Source organism: Loxodonta africana, chromosome 3 (assembly GCF_030014295.1).
Source record: "Loxodonta africana isolate mLoxAfr1 chromosome 3, mLoxAfr1.hap2, whole genome shotgun sequence".
Lineage (NCBI taxonomy): Eukaryota > Metazoa > Chordata > Mammalia > Proboscidea > Elephantidae > Loxodonta > Loxodonta africana.
In genome coordinates, this window is record NC_087344.1 from 25347565 (window position 1) to 25373756 (window position 26192).

Below are 26192 nucleotides of genomic sequence, written 5' to 3' on the forward strand. Positions count from 1 at the left end.
GGGCATCTGGCTGTTTCAGGACTTAAGAAATGGTCTAATAGCAATTTACTAGGAAATACTTTCATGAAGATTAAGACGCAAAGTGACATGAGTAGGGTGTAACTAAGAGAATGAAGTAGGAAGATACTGGACACAATGCACATGTAATGTTACAAAAGGAAAAGGGGAAGGTATTTCTCCAGGAACACAGGTGTGACAGGATTGATGAAAGTCAGAAAAGGAAGATCAGGTATCTGTGTAGTTCAGTCTCCTCAATCCCATTTATTTATTCAAATCTAATCAGGGCTGGTCCTTCAAAGGATTCTTCCCTTCCTTGTGCTCTTGACACAATGGCCCTGGATGAGGTCTACCTTCACACTCCTTAGATCTTTCTCTTGTATCTTTGGGAGAATAAATGTGTGTAGCGGACATGGGGCCCATGGAGAAAGGCATGTGATGAGTGTCTTAGTTTCTTATTGGTGCTATAACAGAACTACCACAAATGGGTGGCTTTAACAAGCAGAAATTCATTTTCTAACAGTTTAGGAGGCTAGAAGTCCAAATTCAGGGAGCCAGCTCTAGCGGACAGCTCTCTCTGAGGGAAAATCCCTGTTTCTTTACGCTTCTCTTCTTCTGTTCCTTAGTGATCTCTACGTGGCATCAATCTTTCTCCATTTGTGCTTCCTTGCTTCTATGCCTACCTAATCTTTTTGTATTTCAAAAGTGATTGGTTTAAGGCACACCCTACACTTACATGATCTCATTAACATACCACAGAAAACCCTATTCCCAAATAGGATTAGGTCCAAAGTATCCCATTGCTGTAGAGTTGATTCCAATTCATAGCAACCCTGTAGGACAGAGCAGAATTGTCCCATAGAGTTTCCAAGGCAATAAATCTTTATGGAAGAAGACTGCCCCATCTTTCTCCTGTGGAATGGCTGGTGGGTTCAAAATGCCAATCTTTTGGTTAGCAGCCTAGCATTTTAACCACTGTGCCAACATGGCTCCTTCCTCCAAAGTACAGCGGTTAGGATTTACAATACACATACTGGGGGACACAATTCAATCAATAACAATGAGGGAAGAGAGTAATGAGCCATGAACATTTCCCTGTCACTGAGCCAATACTTTCGTATCAAGAGTCTTGGGAGATGGACAGGTCTGAGTTTATTTGCAGCAAAATAATCACATCAAACTTGTAACAAACGTAGTAAAACTGTTCACAAGGTACCAAACCATAAATCTTCTCTTTGTGCCCCAAATTGACCCCTGAAGCCAATGCTCACACTTGTAACACTTAAAGAGTCTCAATACGTTCAAACACAAGATAAATAAGAAATTAGTTAAATACACAGAGCTCTGTGTTCATGGGGGAGCCAGAATATGGAAGCTCCATAGAAGGAGTGAATAAGCCTATTTTATTTAACAGGTATTCCCATTCTCCAACCCAAATACTGTAGCAAAGTCTATGCATGTATTTGTTAACTAAAGGAGTAAATAAAAAATGATGCCATCCTTACCTACTGATGCCAGGTTTCTGAAGGTTTCCATCATCACATCTCTGTAGAGTTTCCTCTGAGCAAGATCCAACAAAGCCCACTCTTCCTGGGTAAAGTCCACGGCCACATCCTCAATGACCACTGAGTCCTAAAACATTCCATATATTCTGGATCAGCAAAGTACCATGTAATCCAATGTGTGCAAAAGGAAGGGTGAGGCTGACAGTTCTGGAAAACTGATAATTCAGAGATTGGACACAAGGTTCTGTGTTCTCAAAAGACCGACTCTAGGGTTTAGTCATCAGCCTCTTCCCTTCGTTGTCTGCATTCACTTCCTGACGGACTGTATCCTGTTTCCTAGGTTTAATGCTGCCCTGCACACTAAACTGGTCTTTCCACACTTTGCCTAATTACAGTCTTATTCTTTTCTATCTTCGTGGACTAGGGCAGTCAGAGTAAGGAAAAAAAAAAGTCAAAGTACACAGCAGAAACTAGAGAAACGCATATAAAAGTCTTACTGTCACATTCATACCATCACTTCCTTGTGAAAAAAACAATTTCACCTTCTTTGATAAAACCCACCACAACACTGAACACAATGTGAAAATGAGGGTGAAAGTAGGATGAAATATTAACAACTGAGAAACACTGCAAGACTGGCAGTTTGCACCTTACTAGCCATGGTAGGCTCAGGGGTCCAGACAAACCGGCAACCCAAGGGCCTCGGGTAGCAGTATATTCTCGAAGAACTCCAGGTGATCAGGAGGTGACAGGACTACCTGCCAAAAAGAAAATATTCTTTTTGACAATTATAAATTCTTACACGTCTGTCACCTATTTTGCATCAACTCAGCAGTTACACTGTCATCCTCTCTGTTCCTTTTATGAAGTCATGGAAAGGTACTGAAAAGTTAAACAGAGCTGAGGTGAGACACAGAAAACATGAGAATCCAGATAGCCCCAGAATTCTCACATTTTGAGACCCAATGGTACGATACACCAGTTATTAGTGACAGCACCTCTCAACAAACGTAAAACCAGACATCTATGCAAACACACTCTAATGTCATGGCAAAAAGCCCTATCTCTGCAAGAACCAGAATGCATGCCACTGCATTTACTGACTGTGAAGAGAGGTTAAGATTCTCATTTTTAATGGACGTACAACATGATGAACGTATCAGTATCACTGGACTATATATGTCGAAATTGCTGAATTGGCAAATACTTTGTTATATATGTATGTTTTCACCACACCCAAAAATTCCTATTTTAAGTTAATTGACATACAGAGGGTTAAGTTGTTAAACTGCCCATGAATCCTAGGAAATAAAGACTTATTCACCATCTCTCCAGAGGTTCCACTACAAAATTTTCTCACATTTGCAGCCCCTGGAAGGCCCTGATGGTGCCAGTGGTTAAGTGTTCAGCTGCTAACCAAAAGGCTGGCAGTTCAAATCCACCAGGTGCTCCTTGGAAACCCTATGGGGTAGTTCTACTCTGTCCTATAGGGTTGCTATGAGTTGGAATTGACTCAACGGCAATCGGTTTGGTTATTTTTTTCTGGAAGCACACAAGAAATACTTCCCTACTCTCACTACTAGTATCCTCTGGCCTTGGGACTGGCCTCTAAAAAACTGCTTCAACCCACTGGCTTCCACAGGTAGTGAGGAGAGAAAAGGATGCCACACTGTACTTCTGATGCTAAAATTAGACTGAGTAGCAGACCAGCTGTAGAATAAGACGACTCCTCTTGTCAGGGCAGGGAGTGAAGTGAGCTGTCTAGATCAAGAACCAAAATTCAAAAGTCACCACCACTGCAGTGGGCCAGATAACACATATTTAAGCCATCAAACACCCTAGCATTCATTACTACAATATATTAGAGACAACATGTTCCATTTGTTGAGCATCTATGAAACATGAAAGTTTTTGCAAAAAGCTCTTGACACAACAGCTTATGACTCTCATCAACATATTATTTCAAACAGTTACAGCTGAGGAAAGTTATAATCAATCAATCAATCACCTGCTAAATGTTGCGCAGGTGAATATTACTGAGCCAGGTTCAGAATGCAGGTCAATTTGACTTTGAAGCCTAAATTCCTGACAAGTACATTTCTGTTCATATGTGCACAGTTTTGTTGTTATTCTGCTTGTTGTTCTCCAACACCACCATGGATGACCTAGGGCCCTGCAAGGTACCAAGGAAAGGACACAAAAGAAACATCCTACTCAATTCAAACAACATGACGCTCCTTCTCCCAGCAAATCCCTGTGTCTCAGGCAAGGCTACTTCCCTTCAGACCCTTACCTCTAGCTCCTTCATTTATTAAAACTGACTTAATACTGACAAAGAGCCTATTTCATGTGGGCAAAGCAGTGAACAAAACAAATATCCAGATGCACATGGATCATAAATTCTTTGGAAGCAGACCGTAAATAACCAAATAAAACATAACGTCAAGCGGTGATAAGTTCTATGGAAAATGCAACACACTAAGGGGATAAGCAGCGAGTAACACGAGCATATTTATCTTTAATGAGTCTGTGCAGGGACATGCAAAATAATTATTTTAGAAAACAGTAGCTATTTCTAAGAACTGTGGGACAATTACAAAAGGTGGACCATACGTGTATTGGGAATACCAGAAAGGAAAGAAAGTAGAAACAGATGAAATATTTGAGGTAACAATGGCTGAGAATTTTACAAAATTAATGAGACACCAAATCACAGATTCAGAAACCTGGCTTGATAAGGAAAAAGACATCACATTTTCAATTCTAAAAACTTGGAAGCAGACTGATGATTTTGCAAACTCTGACAGATTTCGCATGCTTGTCAACTTCAACAAGTCCCACCTAAGAGACATAGAAGCCAAAGGACTCCACTGACTTTTATACTGTTCTAGTGTAAAATCATCACAAAGTTATAATAAAGCAAAAAGAAAGGTTTTATTTGACATACGTTCAAAGAGGCAAAAGTAGGAAACAGACAAGCATGCTGCCAGAGCCATGTCTATCCGAGTCCAAAGAATGTTACAGAACCATCAGTATATATTAACATTACAGCTGGGTAAAGTCATTGAAAGTTTTACCTTTCACAGATGGGCTAAAAACTGCCAAATCACTGTAATTCTACATTTTGAATTTCTTAATAATCACTGGTAAAGGTTTCAGTAATGATAGTCAGGAGGGTCTTCATTGGTCCAACAAATCATACTATTTACTTAATGCTAACAGAAAAAGATAAGAGTGGAAAATATGTGGGTCTTTAGTGCTGTTTATGATTTCTTTATGTGAAAGGTTCCCTAAAAGATGTTTGCCAAGATTGTCTTTGCTACTGTCTTTATACTTCAGGGCCCAGTTGATGTGTCCTTCTGAGTCCCGCTCCAGCTGAGTCACATTTTTTATGCTCAAGGTCAGGGAATAATGGCTTCAATTTTATCTCCTAAATCAATACCCAGGAAAGGGAAGACTCGTTGCTTATTCCCAGAAAAGACAAGGTCATTAGCAATAGCCTAAACATACGAACTCAGGACACTGGAAAAATAAAGCACCATAAGTAAACAGTATAAAATAATATGAAAATAAACGGGGGAAGAGGAAATGTTATCATTTTGAAACTCACCCAAATTATTCTGTTCCCCTTTAATAAGGCCTGGCTTCAAGGCAAACTATTTTACCAGAGTCTTACTTTTTCGGAACTTACGGGGAGTAAGGAAATATCCAACAGCAGCCCCATCCAGGTTTTCTGTCTCACCAAAATGGGGTAGAGGAGAAGCAGGAAACCATTTGTGAGGGCACTGCCCAGGAGCATAGGCTCACTAAAAGACTGAGACCTAATAATTGGACTATAGAATGCTTCCCTGCCCCCACACCTCAACACATCAGTACAGCTCGTATAGAATAACAGGAGATTAAAACTGAAAGAACCCAAGTCTCAGGCCTTATTTAAGAAGTCTCCAGGAAACCCATGCACAACATGAAAGACAAAAACAAGAAAATCAGAGAACATTTTGGCCTCTAGCACCTACAACAAACAGTAAACAGCCTAACTTCTAGCCAGATAAAGAAAAAGCCTCACATTAAAGGCCTATTGACCCCAGTTCCTTTAGCTTAGTACATCATCTCTGGCTTTCAAAATAAATTACAAGGTACACTAAAAAACCAAAAACATAGCTTGAAGAGACAAAGAAAAAGCATATAGCACTGATAGAGCAGAGGTTTTGGAATTACTAGACTGGAAATTCAATGTAACTATGATTAACATACTAGGGGCTATACATAAAGTTTTACAAATAAAATACATAACATGTAATAACAGATGGTTAATGTAACCACATGAATGGGAAGTAGAACAAAGAATTCAGAGGAAATGCTAGAAATCAAAAATACTGCAACAGAAATGAAGAATGCTTTTAACAAGTTCATCAAATGCCTAGACAGAGCCAAGGAAAGAACTAGTGAGCCTGAAGATATGTCAATAGAAATTTCCAAAACTGAAATGAAAAGAGAAAAAGAATGAAAAAGATGGAAAAGAATATCCAAAAACTGTGGGAAAATTAGAAAAGGTAGACCATACATGTATTGGGATTACTGAGACAGGGAAGAGACTGGGTTGGCTGAACTAAATAAGGGCTACATTTCAAGGCCCTGTGTGCTCGACCAGCTATAATTACATCTAAACCTAAGTGCAGACCACCATATAACTTTTACTGCTGGCACCCGAGAACTACTTGTGATTAACAAACTAGGTGCTTAGACAAGGTAAGGGGCTACATTTCAAAGCTCTGTGTGCTTGATAAATTACTTGATAAATTACTTAAATTACTGATAAGCCTTCTGAGTTGTTTTTCAAGGCCTCACCAGGTGCAGAGCATGCACACTAAAGATCAATGTGGACTATGAATGACCTTCCACATGAGACAAACATGAGCAGGGACCTCTTGCCGGGGCTTGAACCAAGATCCAGAGGCATCACGCACGCATGACATCCAAGAGTAAGTCCTGTTCAACATCCTGGCAGCCTCTGTGACGGACTCCATCTTGGTTCCAGCAATCTCTTCGAGGAAGTCCGTCTTGAATTCTAACTGCGTGTGCAGTTAGAATTTCATAATCCCTCCCCTTCTCCTGGAAATCTCCACCCATCTAATAAATAAAGAATACCTTTTTCCCTCCTAAAAACTTTTACAAGCCCTAGGGAATCCTTTGTCCAGTCAGAGACTGGAGGCTAGCATAGGTGGAAAACCCTCTCCCTCTCTCCCTCGTGAGCGTTTTACTCTGTCCCTAATAAATCTTTACTCATGTGGAACCTCTGAGTCTCTCTTGGTCATTCTTGATAGAAGAAGCAGGGCTTAGTTCCAAGCTGGAAAGGCCTGCCTTGTAACAATACCAGAAAGGAAAGAAAGTAGAAACAAAAAAATGAAATATTTGAGGTAATAATAGATGAGAATTTTACAAAATTAATGACAGACACCAAACCACAGATTCAGGAAGTTCAGAGAACACCAAGCAGGATAAATACCAAAAAATCTACACCTAGGTATATCATATTCAAACTACAGAAAATTAAAGAGAAAATACTAAAAGAGGCCTAAGGTGAAGAAAACACCTTCCTAAAGAGGAGCTAAACTGGTTACTCAGAACATAGGGATCAGGATAAAGTTGGTTCCTACGAGGTGGAGTTCAAGTATAACCCTCCCTCCCTTTCCAACTTCTCTATCATTTCTGACACCAGCTGCTATCCTTACGGCATTCTCTTTCTCTTCTGGGTTTGATAACTTGCTGCAATATCTCACAGAACACACAGACTATACATACGGTTGTATGGTGTATTAGGGTAAATGGATACAACTCAGGAGTAACAGGAAACAACCCAGAAATAGTAGGATACAACTCAGGATCAATGTCAGGAAGTGGTACATGGAGAGAGTCTAGATGGGTCTCCAAAGTGGAGAGTATAACCCTTTCCTAATGAATCAAGGCAGCTATCGGAGCAAAAAGCTCTCAGAGCAGACAAGCACCCCGCCGGAAAAACTCCAGGCAGATCCTGTAACAGTTAAACTCCCCAGTGGAACAGTTCTCAGAGCTGACAAGCTCCACACTGGAACAGGTCTCAGACAGCTCTTGGAACAGACATGCTCCCTGCTGAAAAAGCTCTAGACAGTTCTCAGAGAAGATAGCTTCCTGGTTGAAACAGGTCTCGGATCACTCTTGTCTAGCGCTACTGCTTTCAGCTGTGATCGGCTGGTGCTGCTTCTCTTGGCTAGTGATCAACTGGTGTTGCTTCTCTCAGTCACTGCCACTTCTCTTGGTAGGTATAGCTTCTCTCTCCAGGTGCTGCTTCACAGCCAGTATTATTCTCAACCAGGTTTTTGCAGGGGGTTTTCAGTACAAGACTTCCATATTCCAAAGGATGCATAATCTCTCCTGGCTCTCGTCAACCATGAAGCCCCCAAACCTTCCTACTCCAGGGCTTTTATAAACTAGTCCATGTTACAAGGCGGGGCACTCTAGCCAGACCAGTGCCCCAGGGGTACACAAGAAATCCCATAAATTGCTTTTCCAGAAATGACGGGCAAAGGTACCAACTCCTGGAGCATAGTCAATTACTTGGGAAATTCCCTAAGGTTGATTTCCTAAAAGCCAAAGGCAAAAGACCACATAAGGGAAAGCACCCGGCTCACGTGGGTTCACTAATGAATTCTAGGAACCATTTCATGAAAAAAGTATACCAATTCTCTGCTACCTCTTCTACGAAACAGAAGCAGAGGAAATTCTTCCAAACTAATTTTATGACCAAAACCAAAGACACTAAAAGAGAAAAATACAGACCAGTGTCTCTCATGAACATGGATCCAAAACTCAAGAAAATACTAGGAAATTAAATCTACCAACACATAACAATTACACACCATGACCAAATGGAATTTATTTCAGGCATAAAAGGCTGGTTCAACATTAGAAAATCAATTAATATAGTCATTCACATCCACAGATTATAGAAGAAAAATCACATGAACCTATCAACAAATGTAAAAAAAAAGTATATGACAAAATCCAACGCCCATTCAGGATAAAAATTCTCAGCAAACTAGGAGAAGAAAGAAATGTCCTGAGCTTGCTAAAGAACATCTACTAAAAACCTACAACAAACATTATAATTATTGGCAAGGAACTAGACGCTTTCCTACTAAGATCAGTAACAACACAAAGATGTCCTTGCTAACCACTCCTATTTACTAGAAGTCCTAGGTAATGGAATAAGACAAGAAAAGGAAAGAAAATATACAGACTGGTAAGGAGGCTATAAAACTGTCTCTGTTTGCAGATGAAATGATTATCTATGTAGAAAATTCCAAACAATCAGCAAAAAACTCCTGAAACCAATAATCCAACATAACAAAATTGCAGGATAAAGGTTAATACACAAAAGTCAATTACTTTCCTATAAAATAGTAAAAAAAACAATTGCAATTTGAAATTAAAAACACAACGGCATTTACACCATCAGCAACAACAAAAATAAGAAATAGTATAAAGCTAAGAAACTATGTAAAAGACCTATGAGAAAAACTGTAAAATGCTGATGAAATAAATCAAAGAAGATCTAAATGAATGAAGAGATATTTCATGTTCATAGACAGGAAAACCCAATATTGTTAAGAAGTCAGTTCTTCCCATTTTAATCTACAGATTTAATGCAATTCCAGTCAAAGCCCCACCAAGTTATTTCGTGGATATGTACAAACTTTTTCTAACACTTACATGAAAAGACGAAAGTCTCAGAAGAACCAACATGATATTGAGAAGAACAAAGTTGGAAGACTGACACTACACCACTTCGAGACTTAATCTGAAGCTACACTAATCAAGACAGTGTGGTATTTCCAAAATAATAAACAGATAAACAGCACAGAAGAAAGAGCTCAGAAACAGAAACACAACAAACATAATTATCTGATCTTTAAGAAAGGAGGGCCAAAGCAATTCAATGGAGAAAGGACAGCCTTTTCAATAAATGGTGCTAAAACAACTGTTCTCAAAAAAAAAAATCTAGACACAGACCTTACACACTTTTCATGAACATTAACTCAAAATGGTTCAAAAACCTAAATCTCAATGACAACCATAAAACTCCAAGAAGGTATCAGAGGAGAAAACCTAGGTGATCCTGATTTTGGTGATAAGTTTTTAGATACAACAATAAAAGTATGATCAATGACACTGCCCCAATTTTTTTTAATTAACTGGGCTTCATTAAGATAAAAAAAAAAATCTGCTTTGCAAAGACATTGTCAAGAAATGAAAAGACAGACCACAATCTGGGAGAAAATCTTTGCAAAACATATATGATAACTGGTATTGAAAGTATACAAAGAACTCTTTCTTAAAACTCAAAAATAAGAAAACAAAACCCCAATTACAAAATGGGCAAAGCAGACACCTCACCAAAGACATACAGGTTGAAAATAATTTGAAAAGATGTTCAACATCATGTGTCATGAGCGAATTGCGAATTAAAACAATAAGATATCATCACCCATGTATTAAAATGGCTAAAATCCAAACCACTGACACCACCAAGGGGATGTACAGCAACAGGAACTCTGATTTACTGCTGGTGAGAATGCAAAATGGAACAGCCACTTTGGAAAACAGTTTGGCAATTCCTTACAAAATTAAACATACTCTTAGCATATGACCCAGCAGTTGCACTCCTTGGTATCTATCCAAATGAGCTGAAAACATCACTACCGCATAGAAACCTGCACACAAATGTTTATAGCAGCTCTGTTCATAACTGTCAAAAATTGAAAGCAACCAAGACGCCCTTCAATAGGTGAATGGATAAGCAAATTGTGGTACGTCCATGTTGTTCCTGTTACTAGTTGCCATAGAGTTGGTCACCAATTGGTCACCAACTCATGGCAACCCCACATGCAAGGGGATTGGACTGCTGTGATTCATAGGCTGTTTTTTTGTAAGTGGATCACCAGGCCTTTGTACTGTCTTAGTATGGACTTTCCACTGAAAACTGTTCTTCATCATCATAGCAACACTCAAGCCTCCACTGACAGATGGTGGCTGTGCTTGAGGTGCACTGGCCAGGAAATCAAACCTGGGTCTGACATAGAAGGCAAGAATTCTACCACTGGATGACAGTGGTGAATTCATACACTGGAATATTATTCACCAATAAAAAGAAATGAGCTATCGAGTCTCAAAAAGACACGGGAGAACATTACATGAAAACCGTTAAGTAAAAGAGGGTAAGGTATATAAAAAAGAAAGTCCTTTAAAAGTTTGTTTATAAGGGGAAAGAAGAGTCTCTTCAACAGATGGTGCTGTGGCAACTGATTTCCACAGGCAAAAGAAAGAAGTGGGATCCCTTCTTCACACCATATACAAAAATTACTTCAAAACGGATCAACGGCCTAAATATAAGAGGTAAAACCTTAGAAGTATTGTAATGCCCCCAAAATAGAAGCTTCCCAAATATCTTCAAGAAATAGACTTGTTATGACAGTATATTCTTACAAGAGACCAAATAAAGTGAATGAATGACCCATGGAAGAGTCTTCTTAATGTAAATTTAAACTAAAGGGATTGACATAAAAAGTAATACATTATTATTCTATTTTTAAAAAAAAAAATAATAAAAAAATATATTTACTCAGGGATGCATACACAGGTGATAAAAATATTTAAAAACAAAGAAATAATCATAAATGACATACTGATTACATCAAGAGCACAGAGTGGTGATTATGACTGAACATCAACTCATGAGGGGGTGAGTCAAGAGGGAGGGTATTTCCATTAGATGAATATTCATTTTATATTTCACTCAACTATACATCTATTATAAATTTTCCTGCAAGTATGTCAAAACAGTTATCAAATTTAGAAATGAAAACACGTACAAATCTGAAAATGAGTGTATACAAAAAAATGTATATCAAAGAACATACATACTGAAAAGTTCAACAGTTTCCCAGTAAAAGCAGGTAAAAAACAAGACCACCCATTTACTCCATTCCTATTCAATGTTATCCTAGATGCTGTAGCCTGTACATACCAAAAAAGAGAAGCAAAAAAAAAGAAAAAAGGTAAAAATAGAAAAATTTTAAACAGGTAAATCAATAACAACAACAAAAAGAAAACACCACCCCAAATGTTCACAAAGAGCCAAGGTTGTCAAAGGAATACGGCATGCGGGCTTAGTCAAAAATATCATATACGTTCTGGTGGTTGTTAGGTGACCACGAGTAAGTTCCAAATCATAACGATCCTATGTATAACAGAATGACCCCATGTATAACACTGCCCAGTCCTGCACCATCCCCATAATCAATGCTATGTTTGAGCCCACTGCTGCAGCCACTGTGTCAATCCACCCTGTTGAGGGTCTTCCAGTTTTCTGCCAACTCCTCTGCTTTACGAAGCACGATGTTGTTCTCCAGGGACTGGTCCCTCCTGATAACACGTCCACAGTACGTGAGATGAAGTCTTGCAATCCTTGCTTCTAATGAGCATTCTGTGCTTCTTCGAAGACAGATTTGTACATTCTGCTGGCAGTCTATGGAATACTGAATACTCTTCACCAACACCACATTTCAAATACATGAATGTTCTTTGGTCTTCCTTATTCATTGTGCAGCATTCAGATGCACATGACATGACGGAAAATACCATGGTTTGGGGTCAGGCGCACCTTAGTCCTCAAAGTGACGTCTTTGCTTTTCAACACTTTGAAGAGGTCTTTCGTAGCAGATTTAGCCAAGGGAAAACCCTGATTTCTTCACTGCTGTTTCCATGGGCACTTATCGTAGATCCAGGTAAAACGAAATCCTTCACAACTTCTCTCCATTTATCAGGATGTTGCTCACTGGTCCAGTTGTGAGGATTCTTGTTTTCTTTATGTTGAGGTGTAACCCATACATAAGACTGTAGTCTTTGATTTTCATCAGTAAGTGCTTCAAGTCCTCTTTGCTTTCAACAAGGCTGTCTTATCTATATATCACAGGTTAATGACTCTTTCTCCAATCCTGATACCAAGTTCTTCACATAATCCAGCTTCTTGGATTACCTGCCGAGCATACAGATTAAATAAATATGGTGAAAGGATACAACCCTGACACACACCTTTCCTGATTTTAAACCACACATTATCCCCTTGATCTGTTCCAATGACTACCTCTTAGCCTACGTACAGGTTCCTCATAAGTACAATTAATTGTTCTGGAATTCCCATGCACTGCATTGTTATCCATGATCTGTTAAGATCCACATGGTCGAATGCCTTTGCATAGTCATTAAAACACAGGTAAACAGCTTTCCAGTATTCTCTGCTTTCAGCCAAGGTCCATCTCATTATCTGCAATGATGCTGCTTGTTTCACGTCCTCTCCTGAATCTGGCTTGAACTTCTGGCAGTTCCCTGTCGACGTACTGCTGCAACCATTTTTTAATTATCTTCAGTAAAATTTTACTTGCCTGTGATACCGATATTGTTTGATAATTTCCACATTCTGTTGGATCACTTTTCTTTGGAATGGGCACAAATATGGATCTTTCCCAGTTGGTTGGCCAGGTAACTGTCTTCCAAATTTCTTAGCACAGACAAGTGAGTACTTCCAGCACTGCATTTATTTTTTAAAACATCTCAGCTGTTATTCCGTCAATTCCGGAAGCCTTGTTTTTTGCCACTGCCTTCAGTGAATTGTGGATTTCTTCCTTCAGTACTATTGGTTCCTGATCATATGCGACCTCCTGAAATGTTGAACATCAGCCAATTCTTATCATATATAACCTCGTATTTTTATGTATTTATTTTGTAAATAAAGCTGTAAGTGCTTGGCTGCTAACCGAAAGGTCGGTGGTTTGAATCCACCAGACATTCTCTGGAAGAAAGATGTAGCAGTCTGCTTCTGTAAAGATTACAGCCTTGAAAACCCTACGGGGCAGTTCTACTCTGTCCTACTGGGTCACTATAAGTAAGAACCCACTTAATAGCAACAGGTTTGGTTCTTTGATTTTATTCTAGACAGTACAGTATCACCATGTTGGTGTTGTTGACGTTAGGTGCCGTGGAGTCGATCCAGACTCACAGCAACCTTATGTCCAACAGAACAAAACACTGCCCAGTCCTGCACCATCCTAACAATGCTATGCTAGAGTCCACTGTTACAGCCACTGTGTCAATCCATCTTGTGGAGGGTTTTCCTCTTTTTCCCTGACCCTCTGTTTTACCAAGCATGATGTCCTTCTCCAGGAGTCCTGATAACATGTCCAAAGTATGTGAGATGAAGTCTTGCCATTCTTGTTTCCAAGGAGCATTCTGGTTGTACTTCTTCCAAGATAGATTTGTTTGTTCTTAGGCAGTCCATGGTATATGCAATATTCTTCACCAACACCATTATTCAAAGGCATCAATTCTTCTTTGGTCTTCCTTATTCATTGTCCAGCTTTCACAGGCATATAAGGAAACTGAATACACCATGGCTTGGGTCAGGTGCACCTGAGTCCTTAGAGTAACATCTTTGGTTTTTAACACTTTAAAGGGGTCTCTTGTAGCAGATTTGCCCAAAGCAATGCATAGTCTGATTTCTTTTTTTTTTTTATTATTATTAACTTTTATTGAGCTTCAAGTGAACGTTTACAAATCCAGTCAGTCTGTCACATATAAGTTTACATACATCTTACTCCGTACTCCCACTTGCTCTCCCCCTAATGAGACAGCCCTTCCAGTAGTCTGATTTCTTGACTGCTGCTTCCATGGGCATTGATTGTGGATGCAAGCAAAATGAAATCCCTGACAACTTCAATCTTTTCTGTTTATCAGGATGTTGCTTATCAGTCCGGTTGTGAGGATTTTTGCTTTATGTTGGGGTGTAATCCATAATGAAGGCTGTGGTCTGTGATCTTCATCAATAAGTGCTTCAAGTCCTCTTCATTTTCAGCAAGCACGGTTGTGTCATCTGCGTATCACAGGCTATTGATGAGTCTTCCTTCAATCTTGATGCCCCTTTCTTAGTCAAGTAGCCTAGCTTCTTGAATTATCTGCTCAGGATACTGATCGAATAAGTATGGTGTTTTCAATCACCTCATGTTCATGCAAAAGCTGGACAATGAATAAAGAAGACTAAAGAACTGACACCTTTGAAATATGATATTGGCAAAGAATACTGAACATTCCACGGAGTGCCAAAAGAACAAACAAATCTGTTTTGGAAGAAGTACAGCCAGAAAGATCCTTAGAAGCAAGGATGGTGAGACTACCTACATTTCATATACTTTGGACACGTTATCAGGAGGAATCAGTCTCTGGAGAAAGATATCATGCTTGGTAAAGTAGAGGGTCAGTGAAAAAGAGGAAGACCCTCAGTGAAAGGGATTGACACAGTGATGCAACAATGGGCTCAAGCAGAGCAAGGAGTGTTGGGATGGCACAGGACTGGGCAGTGTTTTGTTCTGTTGTACACAGGGTTGTTACTGAGTCAGAACCAACTCGATGGCACCTAACAACAGGGCCTAATGGTTATTACACGGTCTAACACATTTTTGTAAATCATAAAAATGTAAATTAGAGCTCACTTTCTAAACACACTGACCAGGGATACTAGAGTCTGTACTTCCATTTTAACTCTTTAGTTACCATTGGATTAACAGTATACCAGCCACTTTTTATGCCTCTGGACCTCATAGGTAGTGTGTTACTCCAGTTTTAATGCATTTAGTGTCAAGGTGGGTCCCTTCTGAAATGCATGAAGCTCAGCAGACAGGAGCTGGAGCCTCACTGTTGTGTAGGTTGGGCATTCTATAAGGTGAGGCTTCTTGGATGTGTTAGTTTTATAAACTTTTGCCTTTTTTCCCTTTATTTCTGTGAGATAAGGCTTGTATGCACAATTATGGCTTTTCTGCGGGATAGTTAGGGAGCCCTGCTGGGTATGTTTTGGTTTTTGTGTGTCAGATCTGGAAAACCAGAGGTTCCCTATATAACCTAATGGAAAGGCATCTGCGATAAATTATATATCTAGTATTCATTGGTGTACTTTCACACCACAGATGGTGGCACCACAGTGCCACTCACCTCATTGGTGCCTTGTATAACCAGATCATATTTCTCAAAATCTGTATTACCAACCAAAAATTTAAACACACTCAATTAGTAAGCATGTACTCCAATAGTGAAAACACATGCCATCAGAAAAAAAAAATTAAGGATGTAGTAACGAAATTAAGGCGCCTTGGTAGAGCAACTGTTAAGTGTTCTTAAGCACTCAACTGCTAACGGAAAGAATGGTGGTTCAAACCCACCCAGCGATTCTGTAGGAGGAAGACCTGGCGATCTGCTTCCGCAAAGATTACAGCCCAGAAAACCCTATGAGGGCAGTTCTACTCTGTCACATGGGGTCACCGTGAGTCAAAAACTGACTCGATGGCACGTAACAATAACAACAACAAATGCCATTTTATCTCAGCCAGGAGAATGTTTCTGAAATGGCTAAAATATTTAACACATTAGAGGTTTTGGCATTTGTTAAATATAATAAGAGTGTTTTAAGATCCTTTTCAAGATTTAGGTAAACTTTAGGGTTAACTTTTACTTTAGTTAAAATAGACATTTCTCTGTTTTTCACTAGTTTTATCTCCATTAAATTAAGAAATTCTCAGTAGAGACACACAAATTCATGTAGAAATTTTCTTGCTGTGGGAACTGTAAATCCAAGAACTTAGATACATTCATCTCACATAATGAGCTTCTCCAGCAAAAAAGAACACTTTAGTTTTAGATTCTAATTCAAGACTGAAGAGAGTAGCCCCAAATTGTAGGGATTTAGTAGAAGCTGTAGGCTCAGTGGTTAAGAGCGCAGCTGCTAACCAAAAGGTTGGCAGTTCAAATACACCAGCCACTCCTTGGAAACCCTTTGGAGGCAGTTCTACTCTGTCCTATAGGATACGCTATGAGTGGGAACTAACTCCATGGTAATGGGATACACACAGATAGTTGAGAGGAGAAGGACCTCGATTGGTGAATCATGCTTCTCACACACTTGAAAGCCTCAAGGCAAAAGCATTCCCCACTGGAAAAAAAAGATGGGTCTGGAGACCCCACACATGACCCACCTGGACTCATTCTCCCCTACTTCATTCCTTTAGTGACATCAGGAGAGCAAAAATACCACCCAGGATTCCATAAACAGAGTCAGAGCCTTCACCTACTAACTCTCTCCCCACTTCTTTATCCCATCACACAGTGTGAGAAATGGAGTTATAATTTTAGAACTGCACAGAAGTGGCTCCAGTGCCTGGAAGGTGCCAAGAAAAGTGTTTGCAGTGATGGGACAAGGATTGCCCTGAAGGGCCTGGGGCTCAACCTCTGCAGCCAGAGCTGCTCCACCTTCAGGCTGTGGTCAGGAAACTCTGTTATTCAACACATAGCACCAAGGCCCAGGGTAGGAATGTTAACATCCCATGTACCAGCTCTGAGAGTCACATATGAAAAGTGACCCCAGTCATCTAAGGCTTGAAAACCCACATTATGTGTAGGGGAAGGGCCCAGTGACAGTGGAGCAGGGCCTCAGGATGCCTCCTAGGGCTCAGTCCCTTGGGGTCATCTGCCAACTTTTTACCTCACTGAACAACTGCAGGACCAGGTGGGCAAAGCTGTTCCCCAAACAATTCATACCTAGCCTTAACGCCTTATGGTAAGAATAACCCAGTTCTCTGTAGTACTCACCATTTCCTTGCTCCAGCTTCTGGAAGTCTACGTGAATGTCCGTTCTAAGCCCAAGAAGCCACTTAGAGGAATTCTAAGTAAGAGGGATGGAGCTGGAAGCAGGGCCACTAGGCACTCTGGAGGCAGATGAATAATGTTTGGTCCACATACCAATCAGAGCAGTTGAAATCCTTATCTGTGATTGCATAGGATGTGCAAGATGGTCGCCCAAGGTCTCCAGCTGCTTAGATTGGACTAGTTCTCCCTTTGCCACATCTGGGATCTGAAATGAGAGAACGATGGGGAGGAAACAGTACTGAGTAACAGGTTCTTGACTTTCAGCTCTTTCCCTGGGCAGGGATTCCTCCTAGCCACCCAGGAGGCATTTGCATTTAAGGCGGAACAGACTTCTGCCTTCCAGAGCATATACCTGCATTCTTCATGCAGCTTCACAGGACTCTTCCTGCTGGCAACGAGATCACAGGTGGAGGAATTTACTCACACCAGAGCATCAGAGGCACCAAGGCTTGGCCAGGCTAGAAAATCTGAACTCGATGTCCTCCAGGGATTCAAGGGTCCAAAGTTGAGGTTGTGGGTTCACCTACATAACTTAGCCCCTTGTAGATCAACGTGCACACTTTGATATCAACATGGGTGCTTTTCAAGAACATGTTTTTCAAGTTTGGCCAAGGACCTCATCACGCTTTTTTTTTTTTCTATTATGTGCAGTTAAAACACTTCTGCTGTGCTCTGCATTTTCTTTTTAATTTTCATTTCATTTCTAGCATTGTAATATGTGATCAGTACTTTTCTTGTTGATTTTGCAAGTAATATTTCTTCCCCTGCCCCATTTTTTTCCCATTGGCTCTCTGGCCACGACTCCACTAGTCCCCAAGCTTTCCAGATATCTGGGAGTATTCCTGACACTTCCTTTTTCAATATTATAACAAATCAATCAACCAATAAATCAGAAAACAATTAAGTTTTCTTTAAGGAGTAGTCTCCTGTCTCTGTTCTCCTACTTTTCACCCTGCCTTTCCACTCGGCTGACTCCTACTCTTTTATTTCTTGGACTCAGTATAAATGTTCTCTCTCTCTCACGTAATCTTTATGCCAGTGTCTCCCTTTGGGCATTGTCCTTGCTTTTATGATTTTCTGTAATAGCACTCTCTAATTTTAATTCACATCCTTATTTCTATACTTTCTGTTTTCTGCATAAACTGGAAGCTTGTCAATACGTAGACTCTAAAGCCCCACTTCAGACCTGATATGTCAAAATCCACACTTTAACAAGATCCCCAGGTTATCCGCATCTACATTCAAGTTTGAGCAGCAGTCACTGCTCTAGAGCCTGTAACTAAAGGAATGAACATTCTATCAACTGATGCCCTTTGAACTATCTACATCTACATCGTATCATTCGACTGTCTTGCAATACACAACCACCCTCAATGTCTAAGCACCTCAGTCATCTTGAACTGTTCACAACAAGCTCCTACTTAACGTCATTCATGGTTGTCATTTCCAAAATCTATTTGCAGGACAGGAACTAGAGTGTTCTGCTGTAAATCACAAATATACTCACATGCATTCCTGTGTAATGCTTGTCAGTGGCTGTCCACTAGCCTACAAAAAAGCCCAGACCAATCAGCATGGTTCTAAACAACACGCTGCCGTTGCCTCCTGCGGTCCAACTCACATCTCTACCCCCCACCCATCCACTTTGTTTTTTCTGCTTCAACCTCCGCTAACTTTCATTAAGGTAAGGATGACTTCTCTGCTACCTCAGGGATTTACACACTCATTTTTCCCAATTGAAATATCCTCTCCACCCTCACTCCTCTCACCTGCAATAAACCCTGCTCAACCATGTATGTAGCTAAATACCACTTAAATAATTTTCCCCATCTACCATCTAACTTGAGTCTCAAGTTAGGTTCTTGTACTCCAGGCTGTCAAATGTCCCTGGTTTTTCATTATTTATTTAAACTTATCTTCCATGCTAGACTGTCACTCTGTGAGGTGACATGTGAAATGAGGATTACGGGATTCCTGTGGTAAAAAGCTCTTATCAGAGAAAATAATCTGGTGCAAAGGAAAAAATGGCAAAGGAAATCTCACTATCTTTAAAAAAGTTTTTTTTCTCATTATTTTACAAATGTCGAAAATGTTATTTACTCATCAATTTAAGCCTTACTCCACATTCAACATCACTTACTGTAAATCATTACTTTCTAACAGCTGCATGTTTCATGTTTATTTAAGCAAGAGTACTTCAAAAAATAATTACTACAAAGGATGAGGTACATTCTGCAACAGTGTAGTGTGGCGGACCCTCTGGAATCTGTTTAAGGATTTTGATAAGTTTCATTACACATGCCTCATATTTTGCTCTCATTCCTAACATTCACTGCTCTGACATTGGGAATATGCAGGACATTTGCTCCCAGAAGCCTTACACCTATTAAGAAATGTGCTCTTTGGTAAGAAAACTTGTGCTTGAATCACCACCATCCAATCCTGCACAGATCCTGTTTCCGCCAAGCCTTAAAATCTTAGCAAAACACTCGGTGTGTGATCTCTACAAATCACTCCTGGTCTACATTAAATGTGTTCAGCCACAACACATTTTACATCGCACCAACTAGGGTTGGCTATACTGTTTCTCACACAATCATGACGAGAATTTCTGCCTTACAGCCAAAAAAAAAAAATTCCTTGAGATGTGCCTCTTACTATTTTCCTCCCAAAATTGGGATAAATATGGCCCTAAATGCACGTACTAGTTCCAACTCATAGTTTTTAATTCTTCATCTGTCTTAAAGACTTCTAACCATTCATGTAGGGAGTGGGGGGATACATCCTCACCACAATCCTACTGTACGTATGACCAGCAATACTCAACAAAAGTTCTGCCTTGATGAATCACTGAAAACCAAGAAGAGTATGGTCAGAGGCAGTCTGGAGTAGGTGGGAGCAAGTCACTTAGACTCAGGCTAACTACCTCGAGTTTTGATGAGGGTCCGACTCTGCATTTCTCACAAACTCCCAGGTAAAGCTGACGCTGCTGGTGTGGAAACCACGCTTTTGCTTAGCAAGAATTTACACGGTTTTACCTGTTATTGCTCCGAAACCCAGGTCCAGTTCACCTACCCAGCCTTCCCGACCCCGGGTGGCGGAAACCGGCCCCGGACCAGGTGCAACCCGGAGGGGTGGGCCGGGCTCTCGGAGGACGCGGCGGCGGCTATAGCAAAGCGGTGGCGGCGGCGGCGGGAGGCCCACAGCACAACGCTGCTACAGAAAGTCGCGCGGCTGGTACAGCCCAGGGAGGGCGGAGAGGCCTGGAGCGGTAGGAGATCTAGAGTAGCGCCCATAGCCCCGAGGGCTGCTCACGCTACTGAACCAGGACCGACCCTGACAGACGCAAAACCTATCTCACACCAGATCCCGAGCGCGACCAAACATGGCCGCCGGCCTATGTAAGCACACTTCCGCTTCCGGTTTGTGGGCCTCTTGGTGCCGAAGTGAAGGGGTTCCGGAGTGAGTCCAAAGGGCTCCATCCAGTGGCATTGGCGTTTAGTGGCTTTTGCAGGGCATTGGGGTCTGCCCGCTGCTGTCTTTAGTTCATCAGTAGAGAAAAGCCTAAGTTTTCTTAAATGCGTATATAAACGTAAACGCAGATTTCTGTAGTCAAAGATTTCTAATGTCTTTGGGGAGCGGAAAAAATTGGTATTTGCGTATTTGGCCCTTTGAAAAAAATTTACCACGTTATGTAGAGAAACAATTTGTTTCCTCCTCATAGATATTTGTCCATCTTTAGAATCCTGGAAGTCTGAAGTGTTAGCTTGTATTCTGTGGTTTATTACCTCTTGCCTCCCAGGAACAAACCCAACCCGATCTCTCCAAGAGCTGAGGAACATGGACAGAGTAGTTCTCCAGGGTGAGAGGCAGGAGACAGCAGTTCTTATGAGGAACACTATGTAGAGACTGACGTTACTTTTGAAAAGGACAATTATAAACAGCTTTTACTTTTTCATCAAGCTTAACACACAGTACATTGCACAATGTGAACTAATGTGATGAATTTTTGCATGTGTATATACGCTCAAAAAACCGCCTCTGAGATTCTCAACTGATACTTACTCCCTTCCCCAACTGATATTGTCCCTGGGAGTAATCAGTGTTCTCTTATCTCCAGAGAGAGGTTTCGCATGTTCTTGGTCTTCAGTTAATTGGAATCATATTGTATGGACTCTGTTGCGTCTGACTTGATCTACTCAACATAAAGCCTGTGAGATTTTATCGATGTTGTTACAGGTAACAGTAATTTGCTCCTGGTTTGCTGCTATATAGTATCATATAGTATGAATATGTCACAATATTTTAAAGAATAATCACCTGTTATTAAGGTTTGTATTACAATTTAGGTTTATATACATATTTATGAATACTTAAAGACCACTTTGAAATAATATGTCTTCTGCTGCTCATTGGATGGAATGTCAGTGAACATCAATTAGGTCAAGTTGGTTGATGTTGTTCAGGTCTTCGGTACGTTTCCTGACTTCCATATCCTTGTGGTTTTTATTTTTATTTTTTTCTATTTCATCTTTCAGCTCTATCAGTTTTTCTGTCATATATGTTGAAGCACTGTTTAGGTGTATACACATTTTGAATTGTTATGTCTTGATGAATTCCCCTTCTATCCTTATGTAGTGTCCCTCATTATCTCTGGTAATCTTTATTATAGCCTTCCTCCCTTGCTAATCATGTCTTTTTCTGAGGGTAAGAATCTGGCTCCCAGCCACAAAGACACAGGTACCTCCTCATGGTGTTCTCTTGAGTGTTGTCCAGGTACTTCCTGTGCACACTGGGGTGGGGAAAGACTGCAGGCAGCCCAAGGGGTAAAGCAGGCACAGAGGGCTCCAATCACATTGACTGCACTGCAGCCCCCATGGAACAGAAGATCTCCCTCAGCCAAGACCCCAGCCCTTGGCAAGGACCCCTCCACGTGTGCTCCATCCTGTCCCTTAGTAAAGGCGGCAGGTGAGCTGACATCCCAAAGTGCCAGGAGGCCAAACAATGAGAATTACCAGTTCAGGGACTCCTGGAAGGAAAGGAGTCCTCAACACCAGACTGGGACAGAAAACACAGACACACTCCCTTGTGGACCTTTGGATTAAGGGGACCAGTATGGTCTGGGGCAACCCAGCACCCTGTGGATCCCCCCTCTTGGCCAAGAGTGTGGTAGCAGCAGCAGCAGCAGCAACACACCAGGTCCCCAGCCTCAGGAGGCCCTGGTCCGCTGCCAGGGTCTAAGATCCCCACCACAGTGACTCCTCACTCCAGACCTGCTGCCTCTGGCCTCATTCCTTCTCTCAGCAAAAGAGCTGAGTATTCACTCCAGCCAGGCCTAGGGATGGAGCAGGACAAACCAGGTCCTCACCTTCCCAGGCTCAGGGCCTGCAGGTGTCCTAGACAAGCACAGGTGAGTGGCACCCAGCCCCATCTGCAAAGGCCTGGCAGACTTCCTGGTGGTGGTGTTAATGGCAGTGAGCTGGGAAAATTCAGTCGCTTCCTGGAATTCAGTTTTAATTTATATTAACGTATCAATTTCTAAGTATTCTAGTTTGTTCCAATGCTTTAAAGGGTACAACAAGCTCAATAAACATCTGTTGAATGAGTAGTGTAATTAATGAATGATGATAATGAATTCCGGCATTGACTGCTTCCCTGCCATGGGTCATGCAGCCTTGATTTTTTTGAATCTGTTAGGAAACCCCAAGGATAGTGTAGTTGTGCTCACAGTTACTCTCCCCTTTTATAGATGAGGAAACAGAGGATCAGAGGGGTTCAGTGATATGCCCAAGGCCAAGCAGCTACAAGTCCCTGCAATGTACACAAGGTAAATTCAATAGACTCCCAAAAAGAGCTCTCTAACTTACTGAAGAGAAACCAGGTCCAGGCGAATGTGAAAGTTCCAGAAGGGGATAGTGGAGGGGTGCAGACCTGCCTCCCAAGGGCCCCTACCCCATGTCCCCATCACCTATTCCCATGTCCCTGGGACCCCTACTGTGTCCATGGGTTTCCTCCCCAAGTCCCTTGGCCTCCCCCCACGACCCTGGGTCCCCTCCCATGTATATGAGCCCACTGCCCATGTCCCCATGCCCTCTCCCAATGTCCCTGGGTCCCATCCCTGTATCCCAATGCCCTCTCATCTCCCAGAGCCCCCTCACCATATCCCCAGGCCACCTCCCCATGTCCCTGGGGCCCCTCTACATAACCATGGCCCCCCCGCCATATGCATGAGTCCCCTCCACATATCTCTGGGCCCACTGTCCATGTCCCTGGAAGTAAACCTATATCCCTAGGATTCTTCCACATGAGCCAGGGCCCCTTCCCCATATCCCTAGGTCCCCATTCCACATCCCTGGGGCTCCTTCTTATGTCCCCAGGGCAGCCTCCACATGTCCCTGGGGCCACTTTCCATGTCTCCAGGCCCCCACCCTATTTTCCTGGATCCCCTGCCCACATCCCTGGGACTCCTCACCATTTACCTGGGCCACCTCCACAGGTCCCGGAGGACCCTCCCATGTCACTGGGCCCACTCCCTGTGTCCCTGGGTTCATTCCCCATATCTGCATACCATCTCCACATTTACCTGGATCCCCTCCCCATGTCTCTGGGTCCACTCTCCATGTCCCTGGGCTCCTTCTCCATGTCTCTGGATCCACTGCCCATGTCCCTAGGACCCCTCATCATGTTCATAGGAGCAATCTCATGTCCCAGAGACACCTACCCATTATCACTAGGCTTCCTTCCCATGTCCCTGGGCCCCCTCTCCATGTCCCTAGGATTCCTCTCCATGTCCCTGGGTCCACTCTCCATGTCTCCAATCCCCTTCCCTATCTTCCTGGGCCTAATCCCAGGTCCCTAGAACATCTTTCCCAGTTTCTGAACCCCATCTTCATGTCCCCAGGCCTCCTCTCCACAGACCCATCACCACCCCCATTTTCTTGGGCCCCTCCCCATATCCCAGGGGACCCTTCCTATGTACCTGGGCCCCCTCCTCATGTCCTTGGGTCCCTTCTCCATGTACCTGGGACCACTCACCATGTTCCTGGGCTTCCACATCACGTTCCTTGGCTCATCTCCACATCCCTCAACACCATCCCCATGTTCCTGATCACTCTCCCCATGGACCTAGGCCCCACTCCCTTGTCCCTTGGTCCCCTCCGCATATCTCTGGGTCCCTACCCCATGTCCCTGGAAGCCCTCCCCACGCCCATTGTCCCCTCTCCATATCCCTATGTCCTTTACCCATAATCCTAAGCCCCCTCCCCACATTTCTGGATCCCTTCCCCATATCCCTGGGACTCCTGCTCATATCCTTGAAAGCCCTCCACGTGTTCCTTGTCCCCATCCTCATGTCCCTGAGACCCCATTACATATCCCTGTGTCTCCTTACATTGTCTATGAGTCCCATCCCCTTGTCCCCATGCTTCCTCCCCATGTCCCTGGACACCATCACCATGTCCCCATGCTCCTCCCCCATCTTCCTAAGGCCAATCTCATTTCCCTGGGATCCCTCCCCTAGTCCTGGTGGCCCCTCCCCATTTCCATGGGCCCCCTCACCATGGACTCTTCCCATGTCCCCATGCCCCCTCCCCATGTCCCTGGGTTCCCTCCCCATGTCCCTGATCTTCCTACCCATGTCCCTTTGCTTCCTCCTCAAACTTCTGGGACCAATCCCATATCCCTGGGATACCACATCATGCCCCTAGCCTTTCTCCCCATGTCTCTTAGCCCCTTCCCATGGGGCACACAATTCAGTCCAAAACAAGGGGCATCTCAGTTCCCTCTCCTGAGGTTCCTGTGTCTTGTCCTCCTGGTCCCCCCATGATCAATAAGGAGGACAGGAACCATGATGGACTGTTACCTCAAGAAAGAGTGAAAGAGTAAAAGACTCGCTTTCTGAACTCACAGCTGCAAACTACGTTGAAAGATACTGAAACAGACATAGAGAGTTCTCTGCTTCCTAGAAAGAAGGAATCTGTCCAAAAAGAACTGGACCAAAATGTCAGTACAAAGTGAAAATAGGATGAGAGCTATCTTTTGCTCAGCTTTATATGCAATTTTTATGCAACTGAACACTTTTGTATAATATCATGATGCCAGTTACATTGTGGTATCATTTTGAGACCAATCATTCATAGGTTAAAGAAAAAGGAATTGAGTATTTTAAGTGTACCCATTATGAGCCCCTTAACAGCCTAACATTATCACAACTTCTCAAACTGGAAATGAAAAGGCCACTGAAGCTTCCTATAGGTTCCAATTTGTAGCAGGATAAATATCAAGAGCTATAACACACGTAGATAAAAAGCTCTTTGGGGTCTTCAATAATTTTTATTTAATGAGTAAAAGACTCTTGAGACCAAAAAATGAGAAAACCACTGTGAATTATCTCCAGTCTTGATTGGCCCATCTCTGCCGTGATCTCATAAGTGGACATTGTTTCATCATTCCAAGCCATCGTATAAGTCCCTTGCTACCTGACATTGTTTCATTGCTCCAAGCCATTGTATAAGTCCCTTGCTACCTAGGTTTGGTGGTCCTTCTAACTCAGGAAGCTGGTTTTCAGCTACCTGAGAGACTGTGACTGAACTTAGTTTCTTTTCTATTGGCAGTTTGGGTTCTTCAACTACTTTCTTAATTATCTTCTTTTCTCTTTTTTTCTGCCTTCATTCCTTTATTTACTTTTTTACATTTTCTCACTTTAATTTTTATTTTTCAATGTATCTTTTTTACTAATTTTTGTTTTATTCTTTTTTCTTCCCCCATTTTCCCTGCCTCACTTAACTTACCTTTATTCACATTTTAATTTTTTTATTTTAACTTCTTTCTGTACTTTCTTTTTCTCATTTTATTCTTGTTCTTATTTTTTCGTTCTTTTCCTCATTTTTTCCACTTTTACTTATTCCA

The 26192-nt window shown here is 41.9% G+C and overlaps 1 protein-coding gene across 1 annotated transcript in view; it reads right to left on the reverse strand.

Moving 5' to 3' along the window:
- LOC104846169 (zinc finger protein 699-like) overlaps nucleotides 1-20675 on the reverse strand; it is a 33055-nt gene extending 12380 nt beyond the window's left edge. Inside the window, exons 1-4 of the mRNA XM_023552392.2 lie at nucleotides 20324-20675; nucleotides 17229-17490; nucleotides 2152-12576; nucleotides 1503-1629 (exon numbers count right to left, since the gene is read on the reverse strand). Of these exons, the coding sequence (XP_023408160.2) occupies nucleotides 1503-1629; nucleotides 2152-2163 (139 nt within the window). The 5' untranslated portion in view covers nucleotides 2164-12576; nucleotides 17229-17490; nucleotides 20324-20675. The remainder of the gene's footprint in view (nucleotides 1-1502; nucleotides 1630-2151; nucleotides 12577-17228; nucleotides 17491-20323) is intronic.
- Between the last annotated feature and the right edge of the window lie 5517 nt (nucleotides 20676-26192).